This window comes from Ursus arctos, unplaced genomic scaffold (assembly GCF_023065955.2).
Source record: "Ursus arctos isolate Adak ecotype North America unplaced genomic scaffold, UrsArc2.0 scaffold_31, whole genome shotgun sequence".
In the NCBI taxonomy this organism is placed as follows: Eukaryota; Metazoa; Chordata; class Mammalia; order Carnivora; family Ursidae; genus Ursus; species Ursus arctos.
Window position 1 is genome coordinate 18,777 of NW_026622997.1, and position 21,114 is coordinate 39,890.

The 21,114-nt window shown below is 46.0% G+C and overlaps 2 protein-coding genes across 2 annotated transcripts; one reads left to right on the plus strand and one right to left on the minus strand.

The window, feature by feature from the left end:
- Nucleotides 1-964: 964 nt before the first annotated feature.
- LOC113248870 (putative olfactory receptor 2I1) lies at nucleotides 965-11,834 on the plus strand. The gene is made up of 4 exons (XM_048225762.1): nucleotides 965-1,002; nucleotides 1,683-1,804; nucleotides 8,244-8,439; nucleotides 10,868-11,834. The coding sequence occupies exons 1-4, from the start codon at nucleotides 965-967 to the stop codon at nucleotides 11,832-11,834; spliced, it is 1,323 nt and encodes a 440-aa protein (XP_048081719.1).
- A 1,377-nt stretch (nucleotides 11,835-13,211) lies between these two features.
- On the minus strand, nucleotides 13,212-15,416 carry LOC113249734 (ubiquitin D-like). The gene is given in 2 exon segments (XM_048225784.2): nucleotides 13,212-14,007; nucleotides 15,258-15,416. Coding segments are annotated over 2 exon segments (627 nt in total). The 5' UTR covers nucleotides 15,414-15,416; the 3' UTR covers nucleotides 13,212-13,536.
- Nucleotides 15,417-21,114: the final 5,698 nt, after the last annotated feature.

A 21,114-nucleotide genomic window follows, 5' to 3' on the forward strand; every position in this document is an offset into this window, starting at 1 on the left:
ATTCCATTGTGTGTATATATATACATACACGCATATCTCCCACATCTGCTTTATCCATCCATCAGTGCATGGACTGTGGGACTCTCTCCATAGTTTGGCTATTGTTGATAATGCTGCTATAAACATCACGGTGTTCTTACCCCATCAAAACTGCATTTTTGTATCCCCTGGGAAATACCTAGGAATGCAATTGCTGGATCATAGGGTTGTTCAATTTTTAGCTTTTGGAGGAACCTCCATACTATTTTCCAGAGTGGCTGTGTTCCCACAACAGTGCAGGAGGTTTCCACTTAAACAAAACATTACCTGCCAGCAATTTCATTAGGAGGAACAGAAACTCTGTGGGATAACCTGACTTACCCAGGGTCAGGCAAGCACTCCCAGAAATTCACCCCAAGCCCCGACTCCAAGCCCCTTGAAGCCACCAGCATGCCTCTATCCAGGAGAATTCCCAAAGACTCTCCTTCTGACTTCAGCACAAAAGAAACTACAGAGAAAACACAGCGCCTCAAAATATCTAGATGATACATTTAGTAAAACTAGAAAGTCAGGCTACTTTGAATGATTTTCAATTTTCCCTCTGCCCTAATTGTAACTCCTTTGATGAAAAGATTAATCAGTGATGAAACGTCACCTTTGACAAATGACAAGACATCATCCAAATCTGTATCTGACGACGAAAAGCCACCTAACTCTAAGTGTTGGCCACCCAACCATATCCCAGGCCCAACTGAATAAACACTGTTAGATTAAGGAGCAAACTATATCTTAAAAACACACACAGAGTAAATCTCACCTTTCCTTTCTAATAAAAGAGGGTTCCTAGGAAATAGATGGTCAAAATACATTCATAAGTAATACATGAACAGAGAAAATATGATCCCCTGCAAAGTTCTGCCTGCAGGGAAACTAAGTACCTCTTTCACCAAATCCAGAACGCTGACAACTTCTTAAGTTTTACGTCATGACTCAACTAGAGCGAAGAGAAAAGCCCAGGAGATGGTGGGTTAACGAGAGGTTTTACCTCCAGTCCTGATGTGGGTATGACCTTTCTCCATATGGACCTGGCATTTTCTCTGAATGCTGGATCCCGTGTCAAGCGGCCTCACTGACTCAGATGCTGACGTTCAAAACCTCGGTTCTTGTGGAGCCAGAGCAGAGAAGTGCTGTCAGCTGGGGAGAAGGCGGCTCCTCGGACCTAAAGCCTGAACACCTGCTGTGGTTTCTGGGAGAAGGGGAAACACAGACTTGTCTTTTAGCAGTAATTATTTTCATTCTAAACAGACCAATGGCATTGCCTTTTCTGGAAAGTGAAATTACTCTTCCAAAGAAACCCTCAACCCATCTGTTCCAAATGCAAACAGAGTGGGGTCTGGTTTACGCCCGCCTCCAGGCCCCCACCCGGAGGACCTTCCAGCACGATTCTAACAGCCCATTACCCCCAACCCCAGGACATGGGGCATAATCCTGAGTTGGTGGACAGCTCTGGGTGTTGTTACCACCACACCCGTGCCTGGGGGAACGGAGACTACAGCTCACCGCTGCCTCCTGGAAAAACACGTTGCACTGTCACACCTTCCTGGGTCTCTCCAACTGCAGCTTACCACTGTCTCCAGTGAGAGCAACTTGCACTGTGATGGCTTCCTGTTTTTTGGCTGACTGCAACTCACCCCTGCCTCCAGTGGTGGTGAGCTGCACCAGCAGATCCTCCAGCGTCTTGCACTGCACTGCTCCAGTGGTGGCAAGCTGCACTGGCAGGTCTCCCAGTGCCTTGCACTGCAGCTCAGCTCTGCCCCCAGTGGCAGTAACCTACCAAGGCACCTCCTCTTCTAGTGTCGCACTGCACTAAAGCACTGAACAGCCTCTACAAAGCATAAGAATGGGGAGGGGGCAGAGGGAGAAGGCAAATGAAACATTCTAATGGTCTTACCTGCTGAGGAAGAGGGAGGAAGTCAAGCATTTGAAAACCTCTCCTCCTGTGAAGAGATGCAGCAGGGAGACAAAGCAGTTGGACGGGGGAGATGGGGGTCCTCTTTTTTCCACATAATGGTTGAGAAATTTGTGTGTAGGTGTTACAGGAATGGTAGTAACCATTAGTGGAGTAGGAGAGTAGGAAATAGAACTTCTTAATTAACCAGAACATCTTAAGGAAAGAATAAGAACCAACCCAGGAAGAAAAATACTAAGAAGAAATAGAAAAAAAAACCAAAATGAAACAATCAATCACTAAAAAGTATATCTAAAGCATAAAATTTAAAGAAGCAACTAAAATACTTATTATGAATGAGCTGAAGTCCATTAAATAGGAATCAAAGACTGCATGTAAAACATATTGTTTATAAAAACAAGTCTTAGGAAGCGTAATAAAGATTAAAAATAAAAAGCAAAATATCAGCAAATGCAAATAAAAATAAAGCTGAGGTGGCAATATTGATATCAGAAAAGGTGGAATTTAACAGCACTAAAAATAAAAATAAATAAAAATAAGCAAACAAGGGGCACCTGGGTAGCGCAATGGTTAAGCATCTGCTTTCAGCTCAGGGCGTGATCCCGGCATTCTGGGATCGAGCCCCACATCAGGCTCCTCCGCTATGAGCCTGCTTCTTCCTCTCCCACTCCCCCTGCTTGTGTTCCCTCTCTCGCTGGCTGTCTCTCTCTCTCTGTCAAATAAATAAATAAAATCTTTAAAAAAATTAAAAAATAAACAAACTTAAGAGCACTAATCAGAATAAAGAGGGGCATGGCGTAATACATAATTTGAAATAAAAAGCTATTTTAAAAACCACTGTGATTGGGGCGCCTAGGTGGCACAGCGGTTAAGCGTCTGCCTTCGGCTCAGGGCGTGATCCCATCGTTATGGGATCGGATCGAGCCCCACATCAGGCTCCTCTGCAAAGAGCCTGCTTCTTCCTCTCCCACTCCCCCTGCTTGTGTTCCCTCTCTCGCTGGCTGTCTCTCTCTCTGTCGAATAAATAAATAAAATCTTTAAAAAAAAATAAAAAATAAAAACCACCGTGATAAAGAAGATGTGCTACACACACACACACACACACACACACACAGGAATATTACTCACCCATCAAAAAGAATGAAATCTTCCCATTCGCAGTGACATGGATGAAACTAGAGTGTATTATGCTAAGGAAAAGAAGTCAGTCTGAGAAAGACAAATACCACATGGTCTTACTCATATGTGGAATGTGAGAAAGAAAACAGATGAACCTATGGGTTGGGGCCAGGGGGAAGGAGAGAGGGAAGTAAACAATAAGAGACTCTTAACCATAGAGAACAAAATGAGGGTTGATGGAGGCAGGTGGGTGGGGAATGGGCTCGATGGGTGATGGGCATGAAGGAGGGCAATTGTGGTGATGACCATTGGGTATTGTATATAAGGGCTGAATCAGTGAATTCTACTCCAGAAACCATAATTACACTTGATGTTAACTAAGTAAAATTTAAATTTAAAACATATATAAATAAAAATAAAATACATTTTAAAAAACCACCACAGTAATCACAAATTTGATTAACATGGAATAGTAAAAAAACATACAAGGTCCCAAATGAGAAAGATGTCATAAACCATATATATGGAAAACATTTATTATTATTTTTTTTTAAGATTTTATTTATTTATTTGACAGAGATAGAGACAGCCAGCGAGAGAGGGAACACAAGCAGGGGGAGCGGGAGAGGAAGAAGCAGGCTCACAGCGGAGGAGCCTGACGCGGGGCTCGATCCCAGAACGCCGGGATCATGCCCTGAGCCAAAGTCAGACGCTTAACGACTGAGCCACCCAGGCGCCCCTATTATTATTTTTATTAATTACACTTAGTAAAACTCTAAAAGTAAGTTTTAAAATATAGAGATGATGAGGGGCGCCTGGGTGGCACAGCGGTTAAGCGTCTGCCTTTGGCTCAGGGCGTGATCCTGGCATTATGGGATCGAGCCCCACATCAGGCTCCTCCGCTATGAGCCTGCTTCTTCCTCTCCCACTCCCCCTGCTTGTGTTCTCTCTCTCGCTGGCTGTCTCTCTCTATGTCAAACAAATAAATAAATAAAATCTTTAAAAAATAAAAAAATTAAATAAATAAAATAAAATATAGAGATGATGGGTAACTTTCTGTATTGTTATATCTGTATCACAGTATGATTTCTGATGAAATAGAACTAAAAAATTTGACCAAGGATACCTCAATTTAAATCAATCTCAAATTGAAAGATGAATATCTATCATCAACCCTAATAATAATAATAGTAATGCAGCACTAGAAACAGAGAGCTCCACAGAGTTAGCTAATCATTAAAAAATAGATAACTCAAATGACTTAACGTAATTCAAGGTATAGAAAAAGATAGAAAATTCCATAATTGATTCGATAAAGTCAATATTACCTATCTGTGTAAACTGATAAAGATTTTTGTGATCTACATAAATCTCACTTATAAACATCTAGCATATTTATAAGTCAAATGTTTATAAATTAAAATTTTATTGAAAAAAGGAGCAGGGTATCAAAAGAATGCATTGTGACCCAGTGAATTCCGGAGATCAAAAATCTTCCAACATAAGAATTACATCAAGAACGAAGACTGCCATAGGATATCAAGAGATGCAAAAAACTCACTGGACAATATTCATCAGCGCTTATCCAATAAAACCTTGAAGTACAATAACAATGAGAGGAGACTACTTAAAGATGATGAGATTATTGACCTAAAAATAGGAACCTAACTGGTAAAACGCTAAAAGCTATTTCTGTTAAAATCGGTTTTCTTGCCTACAGCTACTACCAATAATATTGATATTGTTGAAGGTCAACAAATGCAAAAAGAAAAAAATAAAAAATAAAAAAATATAGTCAGGATGATATTTGGAGAAAAGATTATTAAGTTATTTTTAGTCTGTTATTATTATTTACTGGATCTTTTTTCAGTTTAACTGGTATCTTTCTTATAGCTTCTTAGGATATCAAAGATATATTTGAAAAAAATATCTATGGAAATTAGAATATAAGCAAGACTTATCATCTATATTAGGTTCTCAAACGGTTGTCCAACTAGTAATTTTTTAATAATAATTTTTTATTATATTACGTTCGTCACCATACAGTACATCCCTAGTTTTTGATGTAAAGTTCCATGATTCATCACTTGCATGTAACACCCAGTGCACCATGTAATACGTGCCCTCCTTAAAACCCATCACTGGCCTATCCCAATCCCCCACCCCCCTCCCCTCTGAAGCCCTCAGTTTGTTTGGAAAACAGTGTGGAGTTTCCTCAAAAAGTTAAAAATAGAGCCACCCTACCACCCAGCAATTGCACTACTGGGTATTTACCCCAAAGATACAGATGTAGTGAAAAGAAGGGGCACATGCACCCCAATGTTCATAGCAGCAATGTCTACAATAGCCAAACTATGGAAGGAGCCAATAGGTCCTTCAACGGATGAATGGATAAAGAAGATGTGGTTCATATACACAATGGAATATCACTCAGCCATCAGAAAGGATGAATACCCACCATTTGCATCGACAAGGATCGACCTGGAGGGGATCATGCCAAGCGAAATAAGCCAAGCACATGGTTTCACTCATGTGTGGAATATAAGAAATAGCACAGAGGACCATAGGGGAAGGGAGGGAAAACTGGGAAGAAATCAGAGGGGGAAACAAACAATGAAAGACTCTGGACTCTGGGAAACAAATTGAGGGTTACAGAAAGGAGGGGTGTGGGGTGATGGGGTAACCGGGTGATGGGCATTAAGGAGGACGCGTGTGGTGATGAGCGCTGGGTGTTATACACAACTAATGAATCGTTAACGCTACATCAAAAACTAATGATGTACTATATGTTGGCTAACTGAACATAATAAAAAAATAAAATAAATAAAAACTCATTTAATGAAAAAATGGAGAAATAAAACACGTTGAGTATGGATTTTTTTTTAAGCATTACATTTTGCTTTGGGGGTGTGTGTGGAGTTTTTATTTATTCAGTAGTAACTAAGTGTGCATTTTAGGAAGTAAATTGAACCACTGCATCCAAGATTATTTAATGAACATTAAAATTTGAATTAAAGATGAAAAATAAACAAATAATAAATAAAATAATAAAAAGTTTCAGCACGGGGGCGCCTGGGTGGCACAGCGGTTAAGCGTCTGCCTTCGGCTCAGGGCGTGATCCCGGCGTTCTGGGATCGAGCCCCACATCAGGCTCCTCCGCTAGGAGCCTGCTTCTTCCTCTCCCACTCCCCCTGCTTGTGTTCCCTCTCTCACTGGCTGTCTCTCTCTGTCAAATAAATAAATAAAATCTTTTAAAAAAAAAGTTTCAGCACAGAAAAAGAAATAAACAAAATGAAACAGCAACCTATGGAATGGGACAAAATATTTGCAATCAGGTATCTGATAAATATGTATATAAGTATATAAGGAACACTTACAACTAAATAGGGAAAAAAATAAATGATCCAATTAATGCACAAAGGATTTGAATTGACATTTTTCCAAAGAAAATATACAAATGGCCAAAGGTACGTGGAAAGGTGCTCAACATCACTGATCATTTAGAAATGCTAATCTTAAGCACAATGAGACATCACCTCACACTAGAATGGTTATTATCAGAAAGACAAGTGGTAGCAAGTGTTGGTAGATATGTGGAGAAAAGGGAACCCTTCGGCACTGTTGGTGGGGATGTGAACCAGTTCAGGCAGTAGGGAAAACAGTATGCAGGTCCTTCAACAAATGAAAAAGCGACCACGTGATCCAGCAACTCCACTCTGGGGGATACATCCGAAGGAGATGAGATCACTCTCTCAAAGAGATATCTGCACGGCCCTGTTCACGGCAGCGTTACTCAGGAGACATGGAAAAAACTTCAGTGTTGCTGGATGGATACATGGATAAAGAAAATGCAATGGGACATTACTCAGCCATGAAAAAGGAAATCCTGCCGTTTGTGACACCGTGGGTGAACCTGACAGCATTATGCTGAGTGGGACAAGTCAGACAGAGAAAGACAAGCACGGCTTCGTGCCCTTCATATGTGGAATCTCAAAGCACTGACCACGTAGGACACTAAAGTGGTAGTTGCCAGCGGCCGAGGGGTGGGGCAGAAGGGGAGATGCTGATCAAACGTGATCAACTTCCCGTTGTGATAAGTTCTGGGGATCTGATGTACAGGGTGCGAGTATAGTTCACACCACTGTTGTGTGCTCACAGGTGCGTCCCGGGGTAGAGTGTGACAGTTCTTCCCGTAACAACAGTGCAATGATAATTATGTGAGGGGAAGGATGTGTTTGCGAACCTTAGTGTGGCAAACACCTCACAATATATACGTGTGTCGAATCATCACGCTGTACAGCTTAAGCTTACACAGAGTACTATGTCTCAATCAAGCTGGAAAAAATTAAAAATAAAGTTAATGGTCATGAAGGCAAAACGAAGCTTCTCAGATGTGCCTTTTCTCCAGGCACAATCGGCTGAACAAATACAGGGAATGGGTAGGATGAGGATTTCATTCAAATAGGTTATGATTTAGCCAAGGGAGTGTAACAAAGGGAGAAGAGGCAGGAGTGCCGGGAGGATGTGTACAAAGCAGTAACTGTAAGACCGAACAGGAACCCAAGCGCAAGCGAGCAGTGGAGACAGGCCACCTTGGGGACCATGACAAATCTGCAGACGCCAGCCAAGGGAGGGCCTGCAAGGAGGGATTACAGAAGCATCATCTGTGTGGACAGTGATCTATCGAGAATTAGGACAGACAGTGCTGGGAGAGGGACCGAGCCGGGACAAAGCAAAGGCAGTGACAGCCTCAAGAAGGGCTGGTGGCGAAGGCCGATGACAAGAGGGTCATTCAGAACTGAGGATGATGTTGCCAGAGCTCAAACCTCTCCCACAGACAAGGACTGTCTCCCCGTTTTCAAACTGACCCTAGAGCCACTGAGGTTATCCAGCTGCTCGAGGTCCCTTATTCCCAGAATGAAACCCTAAACCACTTAAGTGCTGGGAGTACAAGTGATGGGGAGGAAGCCCGGTGCTGCCTCCGGCCTCCACGCTGCCAGGGACACACCACCCTCAAGGGCCTTTCCCTCCAGAATGTTCCCCTCCTTGCCCCGGGGGACTCTGCTCTGGACAACCCAACACGGGTGCTAATTATGGGGGTGGCACGTGGGTTCCCCAGGGCCCCATCGTTTCCTCTCAATAACAGGGAAAGTTGATTCCCCTGCTCCCTCTGCAGCGAGCGGCTCATCAGCGTCTCTGCTCTACAGCTGCTGTGCCCTTTGCAGTCAGGAAGGCTACTTCCGCGGCCGGCAGCAGCGACTGCGGACCTGCTGCCCCCGAGACGCGAGCGCTGGCCTTGCCTACACCCTGGTGCCGGGCTCTTGGGGAACAGACCCAGCCACCTCTGCCCGAACCTCGATGCTTCTCGAGACGTGGCTGGCTTCCTTCCCAAAGGCGTTGTATTCCTTCCTCTGCCGACAAGCAAGGGGGCTCCCACCCTATGTCCTGCTCCTGAAGGACCTGGCTCTGACCTCGGGCACCCATGCTTGAGATCAACAGTCACGCCATTAGCTCTGTCTTTCATCCGTCCCACTGCCATTCCAAACTCCGAGAACCCAGAGTAGAAACAAAAGACCAACTGATCATCTGGAACCTGAAGGGCTGAGTATCAGGGCCAGAGACTCGGACATGAAGGTAGGACAACGGTCTTGCGGAGGACGGGCACATTCTAGAGTAGCCCACGAGGTTTGGGGACACATCCTGGATTATTTTTTACAACAGATTTGCCTTCTGGATGCTGCAGGGGAATTACGGGCACATGGGTGTCTCCGTAAGTGTGTGGGGTGCGTGTGTCCATGGAGTACAGGTGTGGTGTGTGTGATTTCATTACCGTGTGCCTGTTTTCAGGGTTCGGCGTGTTTGGAGGGCAACTGTTCGGGGCTTGGCTGGCTGCACGGTGTGTGTCTACGTGACCACAGAATTAGAAAATTGGGCTTTCTAGAACAACATCTCTAGCACCATCGGGCCACCGGCCTGAACGTCGGCTCGTGCCTGTATTCATTCCAGGACGAGCCCACACTCCACAATTACCTAGAGAGCAAGGTCAGGATTCGTACGTACGTGTGTCCTCCACAGCCTCTCGCAGGTAGACCCGGCTTCAATGCACGTCCATACAGATGAAGCGAGGTTCTTGGAATCAGTGAGATTGGGGTTGAAATCCTGATAAGCATTCATAAACAGTGTGGCCTTGGACAGGTTATTTAACCTCAACTACCCGTCTGTCTTACTCCTGAAATAGTGTTGCCTCACTTTCCGGTGAATAAAGACCAGAGTTAATACATGAAAAGAGACATAAACTCAGACGCTGGCTCTGCCGCTGTAAGAGCTCTCTGCAAACCCGTCCTGACATGTGAAATACGGACGAAAAGAGTGAGCATTTCCTAACCAGCTGCTCTGTGCCAGGCGCCGTTCTAAGAGCTTTACGTGCTTAACCCACTTACCCACTTCTACTTCCAAGCGAGGAAACTGAGCCCCAGAGAGGGTAAGCCACGTGTCCGGGGTTGTCAGCTGGGAAACGGCAGCGCCAAGACGGGCACTCAGGCACCCTGACGCCCCAACCCTTGCTCGCAGTCACACCGTGAACACCTGTTCTGCCTAATGAGCAGAAGCTGAACCATATAAGCACGGTGTTCTCGGGGGGGAAACGAGTTTTTTTCCTGAAAAATTATGATTTTCGAACTCGGAAGAGTGAATACAAAGTCTATCTATTTCCTGATACCGGCCAGGAAACGTGCAGTAGCAAGATTGTGCTGTAACGTTCGGTGATCCCATCAACCATATGGTTTCTGTACATTAGGAAACAGGACTCAACATCACTCTTCAGGGTTAAAAGGCTTCTGTGTCGGGCTCTCCTTTCATTCAATTGACAAATATTTTTTTGCAGTTAGAGCTGGGGGATAAGCCAGGAGCCCTGGAGATCGTCTCGTTCAGACTCCTCCTCTTAGGCACGGAAACACGGAGGCAAAGGGAAATGCCGTGACTTCTCCGTACCAAGTAATCCCACTGGCCACAGGCAGTTATGCTGGGTGGGACCCAGGGCTCCTGGCTTCTAGCGCAGTGTTCTGCCAGATGACTCTGGGTTCCAAGGCCCGTAGATCACGACCGTCACCTGAGGGAGAAGCAGGAGGGGCACGGACATTGGTGGCAGCCTAGAAGAGAGATTCCCCACAGGGTAGCACTCAGCAGTCAGCAGCTAACGGTTGTATTCACGGCAGTAGAGCCCCTGAAACAAACAAGGTGATGGATCTGGTCTACCAAGTGCTGCTTCCGCCAAGCCTAGGGGGTCACACTTACTCTTCCGCATGACGCCCTGTGGGAGAAGGGGAGGGAGGCTCAGGGGGAAATCCCTCTTCAAATATCTGAAGGACTGTTCTGTGGGAGGAAGATCAGATTTCTACTCTGGCCCCTAGGAGTACAATCAGAACCCAGGAAGCAGCTGAAAAAGCACTGATCTGGAAAGGAGACAAGTCTGACCTGGACTCCCACAGGGCCACGCACTAGCTGTGACCTGGGGCAATCTCCCCTTTCCGGGTCTAAGTTCGTTCTTCTTCAAAGTGGAGATTCTTTCTCCCCCAAAGAGTCGGCTGCATACATTAGCTAAGCTGCACTAAGGGAGGGCTAGCTTCCCAAAGCCAGGGCACAGGTCTCTAAATGAGATAGGAAGGGGTGCTGGCATCCCCTCCCCCACGCTCCCGTGCGCCCCTCCCTCCCATCCAGTTCCCCACCAGCCGCGCCCCGAGCTCCCGGGCTCCCCTGCACTTGCAGGGCATAAAGTCACCCTTTCACTCTGCGCCCTTCCAGACACTCTGGGACTTTCCTCCCGCAGGCCAACCACAGCACCGAGGAGCGCTTCCTCCTGCTGGGTTTCTCCGACTGGCCCGCGCTGCAGCCCGCCCTCTTCACCCTGGTCCTGCTCTGCTATCTCCTGACCCTGGCGGGCAACTCGACCCTCGTGCTGCTGGCCCTGCGCGACCCGCGCCTGCACACATCCATGTACTACTTCCTGTGCCACCTGGCACTGGTGGACGCGGGCTTCACCACGAGCGTGGCTCCCGCGCTGCTGGCCAGCCTGTGCGGTGCGGAGCTGTGGCTGCAGCGCGCGGGCTGCCTGGCCCAGCTGTGCACCTCGCTGGCGATGGGCTCGGTCGAGTGCCTGTTGCTGGCGGTGATGGCACTGGACCGGGCGGCTGCGGTGGTCCACCCGCTGCGCCACGCGGAGCTCGCCTCCCCGCGCCGGTGCCGCGCGCTGGCCTGCACCTCGTGGCTGGGTGGCCTGGCCAACTCGGCCGCGCAGACGGCGCTGCTGGCCGCACGGCCACTGTGTACACCCCGCCTGCTGGACCACTTCATCTGCGAGCTGCCCGCGCTCCTGCAGCTGTCCTGTAGTGGCGGCCGCGATGCCACCGAGCACCAGATGTTTGCTGCGCGCGTGGTCATCCTGCTGCTGCCGTCCTCCGTCATCCTGGCCTCGTACGGCGCAGTGGCCCGTGCCATCTGGGGCATGCGGTCCCGGGGCGGCCGCAGGAAAGCGGTGGGCACGTGCGGGTCCCACCTGACCGTCGTCTGCCTCTTCTATGGCTCAGCCATCTACACCTACCTACAGCCCACCACCCATTACGACCAGGGGCGGGGCAAGTTCGTTTCGCTCTTCTACAGGGTGGTCACCCCGGCCCTCAACCCGCTCATCTACACCCTCAGGAACAAGGAAGTGAAGGGGGCAGCCAGGAAGCTCCTGGGGAGTCTGGGGAGAGGGCAGGCTGGCTGGTGAGTGGGGGGCGTGGGAGAGGGAAGAAAGTGTAGCCCAGGGCCCAAGGATGGGAATGTCCATTGGGAAGGCAGTTAGCCTTCTGCCTGCCCATTTCCCTGTGAGAATCTGCAAGATGTGTGCTCAGGCAGTCCAAGGTCGCTGGGGAGGTCCCATCCTCCCCTGAGGAAATGTTCCTGTGCTGGAGGGCAAATCCTTCTATCCTCTACAGACACAGGTTCAGGGAGGGGGAAGTGGCCTTCCGGCTTTCTCTTAAGCTGGAGAAGAGAGAAGGCATGATTTGGAGAGGAACTGCCCCATGCTCAGGGGGTCCTGTGACCACCCCTGAAGAGTCCAGACGCTGGTAAGATCTTGTATGAAAGGAGAGTCAACGTTCAGTCTCTCCCAGTCTGATGGCACACACCATGAAGACCCCGTGGTGTCTGGCTTCAGGAGTCCCCCAAATTAACAGCGAAATCATGGACTCTACCCTGTAGGAGACCCCATCCAAAAAAAGGAGCCACAGTTGCTCATCTCGGGAAATCAGTGCAACCTAATGCCCACCTAACCAAGTCACTAGCGCCCACCAAGAGCACTTGACCCCAAAGTGTAACAAGGAACCCCCCCCCAAGTGGGGATTGTGCTGGGTGGGGTTAAGCTAGGGATCTCTTCTGCACAAGGTGGTTCTTGAGCAAGTTTAAGGAACAGAAGGGACTAGACATGTCTTAGACGGTGAGGAAAATGTGTTCGTGACCAGTCATGAGACAGAGGAGTGAGTGAGGGGAGGAAGATGGAGGAAGGGACCCAAGTTCCCCAGAGAAGAGCAGACACGGGGCGGGAGGGGGGGAGCGGGGAGCAGGGGGCAGACAGGAAAAAGCTCTGTCAGCCAGAAACTGGGCAGAGCCTTGGGAGTCAACCCTGAGACCAACCCAAAGCCCTCACCCAAACAATGCCCCCAACCCAGAGAAGACCTACTAGACCCTAACCCAGGCAGGAGAGAGACTTCTCCAAACCACACCTCCCCCAAGGAGCCCCAACTGAAGAACAAAATCTCTGAGTCCCCAGGGAGGTATCTTTCCATGCTCACCATCATCCCCAGAAATAACCGTTGAATTCAGTGTGGGGCATGGAGAATAACATGGTATACTGTGGCGGGATTCATTTCATACCAAACAACTTTAAATAAGGACAGAGAAGGTAGTTTAACTGATTTTCTAAATTCTTTAATGAGATTGTAATCATATCAGAAGAATTACTTCACTTCAATATAAATCATTTCTCTGTTCTCTATAAGCAGAAATTCCATTTGATTCAACATTTTGAGTGATATTACAGATGAAATATAACGGTGGAAACACAGAAATGAGGGGAACATGGATCACGGTGTAAAACTAACTTGTTGAACAGAAGAGGAAATAGGAATTTTTGTAAAAATCAGAAGGAACCAGGAAAGGAATTCATTGCAAGCTGGCCTTGAGGCTATCTCTACTGTGCCTTAAAATGTTATTTTCTGTTTTCAGTAATATGCACAATCCAGCCACTAATCAATTACGTTAGACCCAAAAATCATGGAGTTAGAAAGTTTTCTGCAGTCTTCCTCCCTACTTCACCCTTAACCTTTTCTGTTTATCTTTCTCGTTAATTTGGGAAATCATCAAGGCATGTGGGTGGAGTAAGAGCCAACAGTAAGCACTTTTGCTCCTGATCTCACCCATCCCTGGAGGGCTCAGCCCCCAACGCAGTGGGCTGTCAGGAAGAGTAAATTGCCCCCTCTGATGCCATAGTCTGCCATGGTCTTCCCATCTTCCAGCCTCTTGCCATTGCAAGTCACAGTCTGTTTCTCAGGCATGATAGTGGTCTTGGTCTCTATCATCTGTTTCACCTGGGCCACTGAGCTGGACCTTCACACCTGAAGGAGGTGCCTCTGCCCCTCATTGCATAACTCCACCAGAACCAAGGGCAGCTCCTCGTCACTGGGCTCCACCACCTTCAGAGTGAGGTGGATGGTCGTCTGCTTGTCAATGCCGTAAGATGACAGCTTCCTCTGGGGCTTTAGGGTCTTGGAGCCCAGCAAAAGGACCTGGTCCTGCACGGGAATCTTGGTCTTAGCCCGGACATGTTCACTGATCTTCTTCACTCTGTCCTCCAAGTTAGCAGTGAAGGTCATTGCTGTCCCCTCCTCAGAATAGACTTTCACCTGGACAATGAAGACCAAGAGAGCTTGAATCAAGGTGCCTGCCTGCCATCTTTTACACCATGTCCCCTCCTTCCCGGCCCCGCCCTCCTGCCTGCCTGGTCCTCCAGCTCCTTTACAACAAGCTGTGTCCCTCCCTTTCTTGGAACTTCTCTTTGGGAATTTCAAGCTTTTAACACAGGAAAATCAGTCTTATTCCCTTAAAACCATACCTCTCATTCATCCCAATGTCCTTAGTGATTTCCCACATTATTTGCCGGCAGGCAAATATCCAGATGAAGTTTGCCAAATGTCAGAAACGAAATACAGTTACAAAGCATCCAACGTTATATACTGGTCGCTAAAATCCACTCCCAAAGAGAATTATCAAGACTTGTCAGCCTCATGGGACACTCATGCACTGCCCTCCATGACTATTGTAGATGGAAACCCTGGCCAGGACACATGTTCTCTGTACTCCTGGTTTCCTTCTCAATGTCCCATCGCCTTGTAAGAACTCACACATTTCAGTGACACTGTGGTCGGTGTGACTTGTTCCCCTGGACTTCCTGTGTTTGTATATCTACCTATTGCAGAACACGATCTCCTCCTGTGGCTAGATCAGGGCCTCACTCACAGAAGGTAGGCACAGATCTAAGTCTTCCTTCCATAGTCTGAAGCTGGGCAGGCTCACCTCTGTGCTGTCACTGGAAAGCCTGGCAGGACCTCCCTCCTGCTCCATTCAAACCCATCTTCCCAGTCTGGACGTCACAGACATTTCCTCACTGGACCGAAGCCCCTCTGTGCTGAGCACCAGCCTGATGCCAGCCCACGTAGAGCACCTACTCTCTATAGGCTCATGTACCAGGTCATTAACAGCTTAGAGTAAATGAGTTTTGGGAGGAGAAGGAAGTTGAAGAGCCCCGGGACCCCTAATCAGAAGAAGGAAAATGGGCTCCAGACAATATTTCCATAGTTTCAAATCCAGCCCTGTGAGCACAAAGCCCACTCCCACTTCCCACCATCCTTCCCTAACAGTGGCCGGTCAGGTCTGACACACAACAGCATTCAGGAGCCAAACAAGCTGCATCTATTCCCAGAAACTTCCTTCAGCTTCTGTGGGTCCAGAGCCTGTGTCATCCCCTGCAGGATGTCTTTCCAGTCATTCTGCCCCCACGTCCCCGAGCTCTGTCCCTCTCGGACTCCTGAGATCTCTCCCCATGCCTTGGAAGTGCTTTCCCTCTCCCCATCCCCACGTTCAAGCCCCAACTTACATGGAGGCAGGAAGCACTGGATGCCATGTCTGCAATCACCGGAGCCGACACAGGAGGCAGAGGGAAAGGACTGGCGTCCAGCTTATGTACAAGCTGAGCTGGAAATCCCCTGCCTGAACCACTCTGCCTGCGCCCTTTGTTCGCCCATGATGTCATGATTTTCTCTCACTTTCGCTACGGCAGAGTCAATAAACAAAAAGTACTCTCTGATCACATTTCTCTCATGCATTCCATCCACCCTCCTCTTCCAAACATAGGACGGTGCTTCTCTGTGGAGAGCTTCCCCAGAACCACTCCCAGTCCTCCCCTGCTGCTTTCGGGAACCCATCACGTGCCATCACTCAGGGGCCTTCCTGAGAGCAAGGAGGTCCAGGAGAGCATGTAGGAGTCCATGAGGAGTGATGCGACCGTGAGCAGCCTGTTCACACGAGCCGGGCAGAGTGGGAGGCATGCGTCGAGATCACACAGGATACACAGCCTGCTCTGAGAGGAGATGGGAGTTCCAGTCCTGGGATGTCACTTGCTACCTAACTTGTGCAAGTCTGTTCACCTCCTTAGATGTTTGTTTTCTGGGGTTTTTTGGGGGTTTTTTTGTTTGTTTGTTTGTTTGTTTGTTTGACTTATTTACACTGTAACTGCATGGTTCTAGCTTTCTAATGAGGTAAATATTAGTATCCCCCCTGATAAGCAAGCAGTGAACTCACCCACAGTCACATTCATAGTAGCTGGTGAGCAAGTCTTCAAATGCAAATCTCTACTGCTGTCCTAATGGCCTCCCAGGGAAAGGAAAGCGGGAGGGCATGGCATGCACGCCTTTCATTACAGGAAGGGTACGCACCAGGGAAGGGGTAGAGACAGACAAAGGAAAGCAGAGCCTGCAAGGAGCCTTGTGAGGAAAGAGCAAGGAGAGTTCTGGGTCCATATGTAGGTCAGAGCATCCCTGGGTGGGGGCCCTGCTTAGACCACAGGGCAGCTGCCGGCAAAGAGCCTGTGAGCGCAGCAGGCAGAGCCTGGGGGAGTATGGCACCCTCCCAGGACTGGGAGGGTTAAAGGTGCCACTGTCACACTCACCTCCCCCACAGGGGATTTCTAGCACAGAATTACTTCAAGGGCCAGCTTGGGATTGTCCCAGGAATAACTATTTCAGGGGATTCCCTACCCAGACAGGATCTGGATTCTGAGAAACACTGTCCTTTCAAGGAATCCAAATAACAAACCTACACATTGACCTCTCTCTTTTCCCTCCTCCCTTCCTCTGTGCAGTTCCCTTCCATGCCAAGGGAGGGGCAAGGGCTGTCCCCTGTGCCCCTTTGCAGAGTCACAGCTAGGATTTCTCCCCGGGACCTGACCTCCTCCCTGCTTCCTAGCATACTATCGATCTGACATTGTTTCCCTCTGTGTCACAATAAATGTTTTCAGAGGCTGGAAGATCTCTTTCCATCTGCCCTTCGACAAATTCAGGAAACCAGCCAAGGTAAAAGGTTGTGCAGATCTCACCAGGTCATAAAACCAATGTCTCAGATATGCACAAAGCTCCCAGGGTGTCTTCGTCACTGATGGGCAGTCCTGGGCTGGTTGCTGCCCTGCTGAACCCTTCCTGGAGAAGAGGCCTTGCTCCCGTCTCTTTAATGGTGCCCAGGAAAGCGTTTGTGAAAACTGCCTTGACATCCAGAATATTGCTTCAGAAACGTAAGCCAAACTCAGTCAAAAACCTACTGCGACTTTTCCTTTATTGATGATTGGGAAAAAATTCATCCACTCTCAAAGGACAATTTGGAAATACTTACAAATATAAGTCTTTATTTCTGGATTTTTCATTATGTTCCATTGATCTCTATGTCTATTCTTATGTCATTAGTACACAGTCTTTAATCCTCAAGCTTTATAATAAGTTTTGAAATCAGAGTGTATAATTTCTCCACCTTTTTTTTTTACACAAAATCTCTTTTGGCTGTTTTCATTCTTTTGTATTCCCATATAAGATTTAAGATTAGCTTCTCAATTTCTTTTAAAAAATCCTGATTTTTAATAGGTCTGTATCTATAGAGCAATTTGAGGAAAATACCCATTTTTAAAGTTTCTTCTAGAATTTTTATAGTTTAGCAGCTAGGTCTGTGACCCCTTTTGAGTTAGTATTTGTGTATGTTGTGAGTTAAGGAGGTCCAGAAGGTACATGGGAGCAAAGCATGGCTGAGAACTTCTGTAATCTGGGGAAGGAAACAAGCATTCATGTCCAAGAGGCAGAGAGGACCCCTCCCAAAAGCATTAAAAATAATCAACACCCCAAAATATAATAGTAAAGCTTGCAAATATTAGAGAAAAAGAAGCTATCTTGAGATCTGCTAAGGAGAGGAGGCTTCTTACATATGGAGCGAGGAACATCAGAATAACATCAGACCTATCCACAGAAACCTAGCAGGCCAGAAATGGCTGGCATGATGTGTTCAGGGTACTAAATGAAAAGAAGATGCAGCCAAGAATACTTTTTCCAGCAAGGCTGTCATTCAGAATGGAGGAGAAATAAAGAGCTTCCAGAACAGACAGAAACTGAAAGAATATGTGGCCACCAAGCCAGCCCTACAAGAAATATTAAAGGAGATACTGTAAGTGAAGAGAGACCCCAAGAGTCACATAGACCAGAAAGAAACAGATAATCTACAGAAACAGAGACTTTCCAGCAATACAATGGCAGTAAATCCATATCTTTCAATAGTTACACTGAATGTAAATGGGCTAAATGTACCAACCAAAGACACAGGATATCAGATTGGATAAAAAAGCAAGAACCATCCATGTGCTGTCTACAAAGGACTTATTTTAGACCTAAAGAAACCTCCAGATTGAAAGTGAGGGGATGAAGATCAATTTACCACACCAATGGACCTCATAAGAAAGCTGGGGTATCAATCCTCATATCAGACTAATTAGATTTTAAACCAAAGACTGTAGTAAGAGATGTAGAAGGACATTATATTATACTTAAAGGGTCTATCCAACAAGAAGATCTAACAATTGTAAATATCTATGGCTCCAGCATGGGAGCAGCCAATTACATAAAACAATTATTATCCAAAATAAAGAAATATACTGATGATAATAATACCTTAATAGTAGGGGACCTCAACACCCCACTCACAGCAATGGACAGATCATCGAAGCAGATCAACAAAGACATGTCAGCACTGAATGACACACTGGAACAGATGGACTTCATAGATATATACAGATATCTACAGAACATTCCATCCTAAAACAAGAGAATATCCATTCTTCTCGAATGCACATGGAACTTTATCCAGAATAGATCATATACTGGGTCACAACTGAGGTCACAACCAGTACCAAAATATTGAGATTATCCCCTGCATATTGTCAGACCACAATGCTTTGAAACTGGAACTCAATCACAAGAGGAAATTTGGAAGTAACACAAACATTTGGAGGTTAAAGAGCATCCTGCAAAAGAATGAAGGGGTCAACCAGGAAATTAAAGAAGAACTTAAGTAATTCATTGAAGCTAATGAGAATGAAAACACATCAGTTCAAAACCTATGGGATACAGCAAAGGTGGTCCTAAGAGGGAAGTACATAGAATTATAAGCTTCTCTCAAAAAAAATTAGAAAAATCCCAAATACACAAGCTAAACTTACACCTAAAAGACCTGGAGAAAGAACAGCAAATAAAGCCTAAACCAAGCAGAAGAGAAATAATAAAGATTAAAGCAGAAATCAAAGAACTAGATAGATACCAGAAGAACAGTAGAACAGATCAACGAAACTAGAAACTGGTTCCTTGAAAGAATTAATAAGATCGAGGGGTGCCTGGGTGGCTCAGTCATTAAACATCTGCCTTCAGCTCAGGGCATGATCCCAGAGTCCTAGGATCGAGCTCCACATCGGTCTCCCTGCTCTGCTGGGAGCCTGCTTCTGCCTCTCCCACTCCCCCTGCTTGTGTTCCCTCTCTCACTGGCTGTCTCTCTGTCTGTCAAATAAATAAATAAAATCTTTAAAAAAAAGAATTAATAAGATTGATAAACCTCTGGCCAGATTAATTACAAAAAAAAAAAAAGGAAAAGACCCAAATTAATAGAATCATGAATGAAAGGGGAGAGATCATGACCAACACCAAGGGAATACAGACAAGTATAAGAACATATTATGAGCATCTATATCCCAACAAATTAGACAATCTGGAAGAAATGGATGCATTCCTACAGATGTATAAACTACAAAGTCTGGAACTGGAAGAAATAGAAAACAACAGACCCATAACTAGCAAGGAAATTGAAACAGTAATCAAAAGTCTCACAACAAACAAGAGCCCAAGGCCGGATGGCTTCCCAGGGGAATTCTATAAACATTTAAAGAAGAAATAATACCTATTCTACTGAAACTGTTTCAAAAAACAGAAATGGAAGGAAAACTTTCAAACCCTTCTATGGCTAGCATTACCTTGATCCCAAAACCAGACAAAGACCCCACCAAAAAGGAGAATTACAGACCAATATCCCTGGTGAACATGTATACAAAAAAATCTCACCAAAATACTAGCCAATAGGATCCAACAGTACATAAAAAGAATCATTCACCACGAGCAAGTGGGATTCATTCCTGGGCTGCAAGGTTGGTTCAACATCTGCAAATCAATCAATGTGATACACTACATAAATAAAAGAAGGGAGAAGAATTATATGAGCCTCTCGACCCATGTAGAAAAAGCATTTGATGAAATACAGCATTCTGTCTTGATTAAAACTCTTCCCTCTACTTCCCTCTTCCCTCTAGGGATAGAGGGAACATACCTCAGTATCATAAAAGCCATCTATGAAAAATCCACAGTGAATATCATTCTCAATGGGGAAAAATTGAGAGCTTCTCCCTTAAGGTCAGGAACATGGCAGGGATGTCTACTATCATCACTGCTATTCAACATAGTGCTAGAAGTCCTAGCCCCAGCAGTCAGACAAACAAAAAGAAATAAAAGGCATCTGATTTGACAAAGAAGAAGTCAAACTCTCTCTCTTCACAGACGACAGGATACTCTATGTGGAAAACCCAAAAACTCCACCCCCAAATTACTAGAACTCATACAGCAATTAAGCAAAGTGGCAGGTTATAAAATCGATACACAGAAATCAGTTGAATTTCTATACACTAACAATGAGACAGAAGAAAAAGAAATTAAGGAGTTGATCCTATTTACAGCTGTACCCAAAACCATAAGATACGTTGGAATAAACCTAACCAAAGAGGCAAAGGATTTCTACTCAGAAAACTATAGAACACTTATGAAAGAAATTGAGGAAGACACAAGGAAATGGAAAAATGTTCCATGCTCATGGATTGGAAGAACAACTATCGATAAAATATCTATGCTATCCAGAGCAATGTACACATTCAATGCAATCCCTATTGAAATATCACTGACATTTTTCACAGAGCTGGAACAAACATCCTAAAACTTGTATGGAACCAGAAAATACCCCGAATAGCCAAAGGAATGTTGAAAAAGAAAACCAAAGCTGGTGGCATCAAAATTCTGCACTTCAAGCTCTGTTACAAAGCTGTGATCATCAAGACAGCATGGTACCAGCACAACAACAGACACACAGATCAAAGGAACAGAATAGAAACCACAAAAATCGATGCTCAACTCTATGGTTGTCAGGAAAGCTCACATGCAGAAGAATGAAACTGGACCATTCTCTTACACCATATACAAAAATAGACTCAAAATGGATGAAGACCTAAATGTGAGGCAGGAATCCATCAAAATACTAGAGGAGAATTCAGGCAGCAACCTCTCAGACCTCAGCCGCAGCAACACATCTCTAAGGCAAGGGAAACAAAAGCAAAA

Coding starts and splice junctions, on each gene's coding strand:
- LOC113248870 (XM_048225762.1), top strand. CDS start 965: ATGACTCAACTAGAGCGAAGAGAAAAGCCCAGGAGATG. Junction 1,003..1,682: donor AGAGAAAAGCCCAGGAGATG/GTGGGTTAACGA, acceptor CCCTGCCTCCAG/TGGTGGTGAGCTGCACCAGC. Junction 8,440..10,867: donor ACCTCGATGCTTCTCGAGAC/GTGGCTGGCTTC, acceptor GCGCCCTTCCAG/ACACTCTGGGACTTTCCTCC.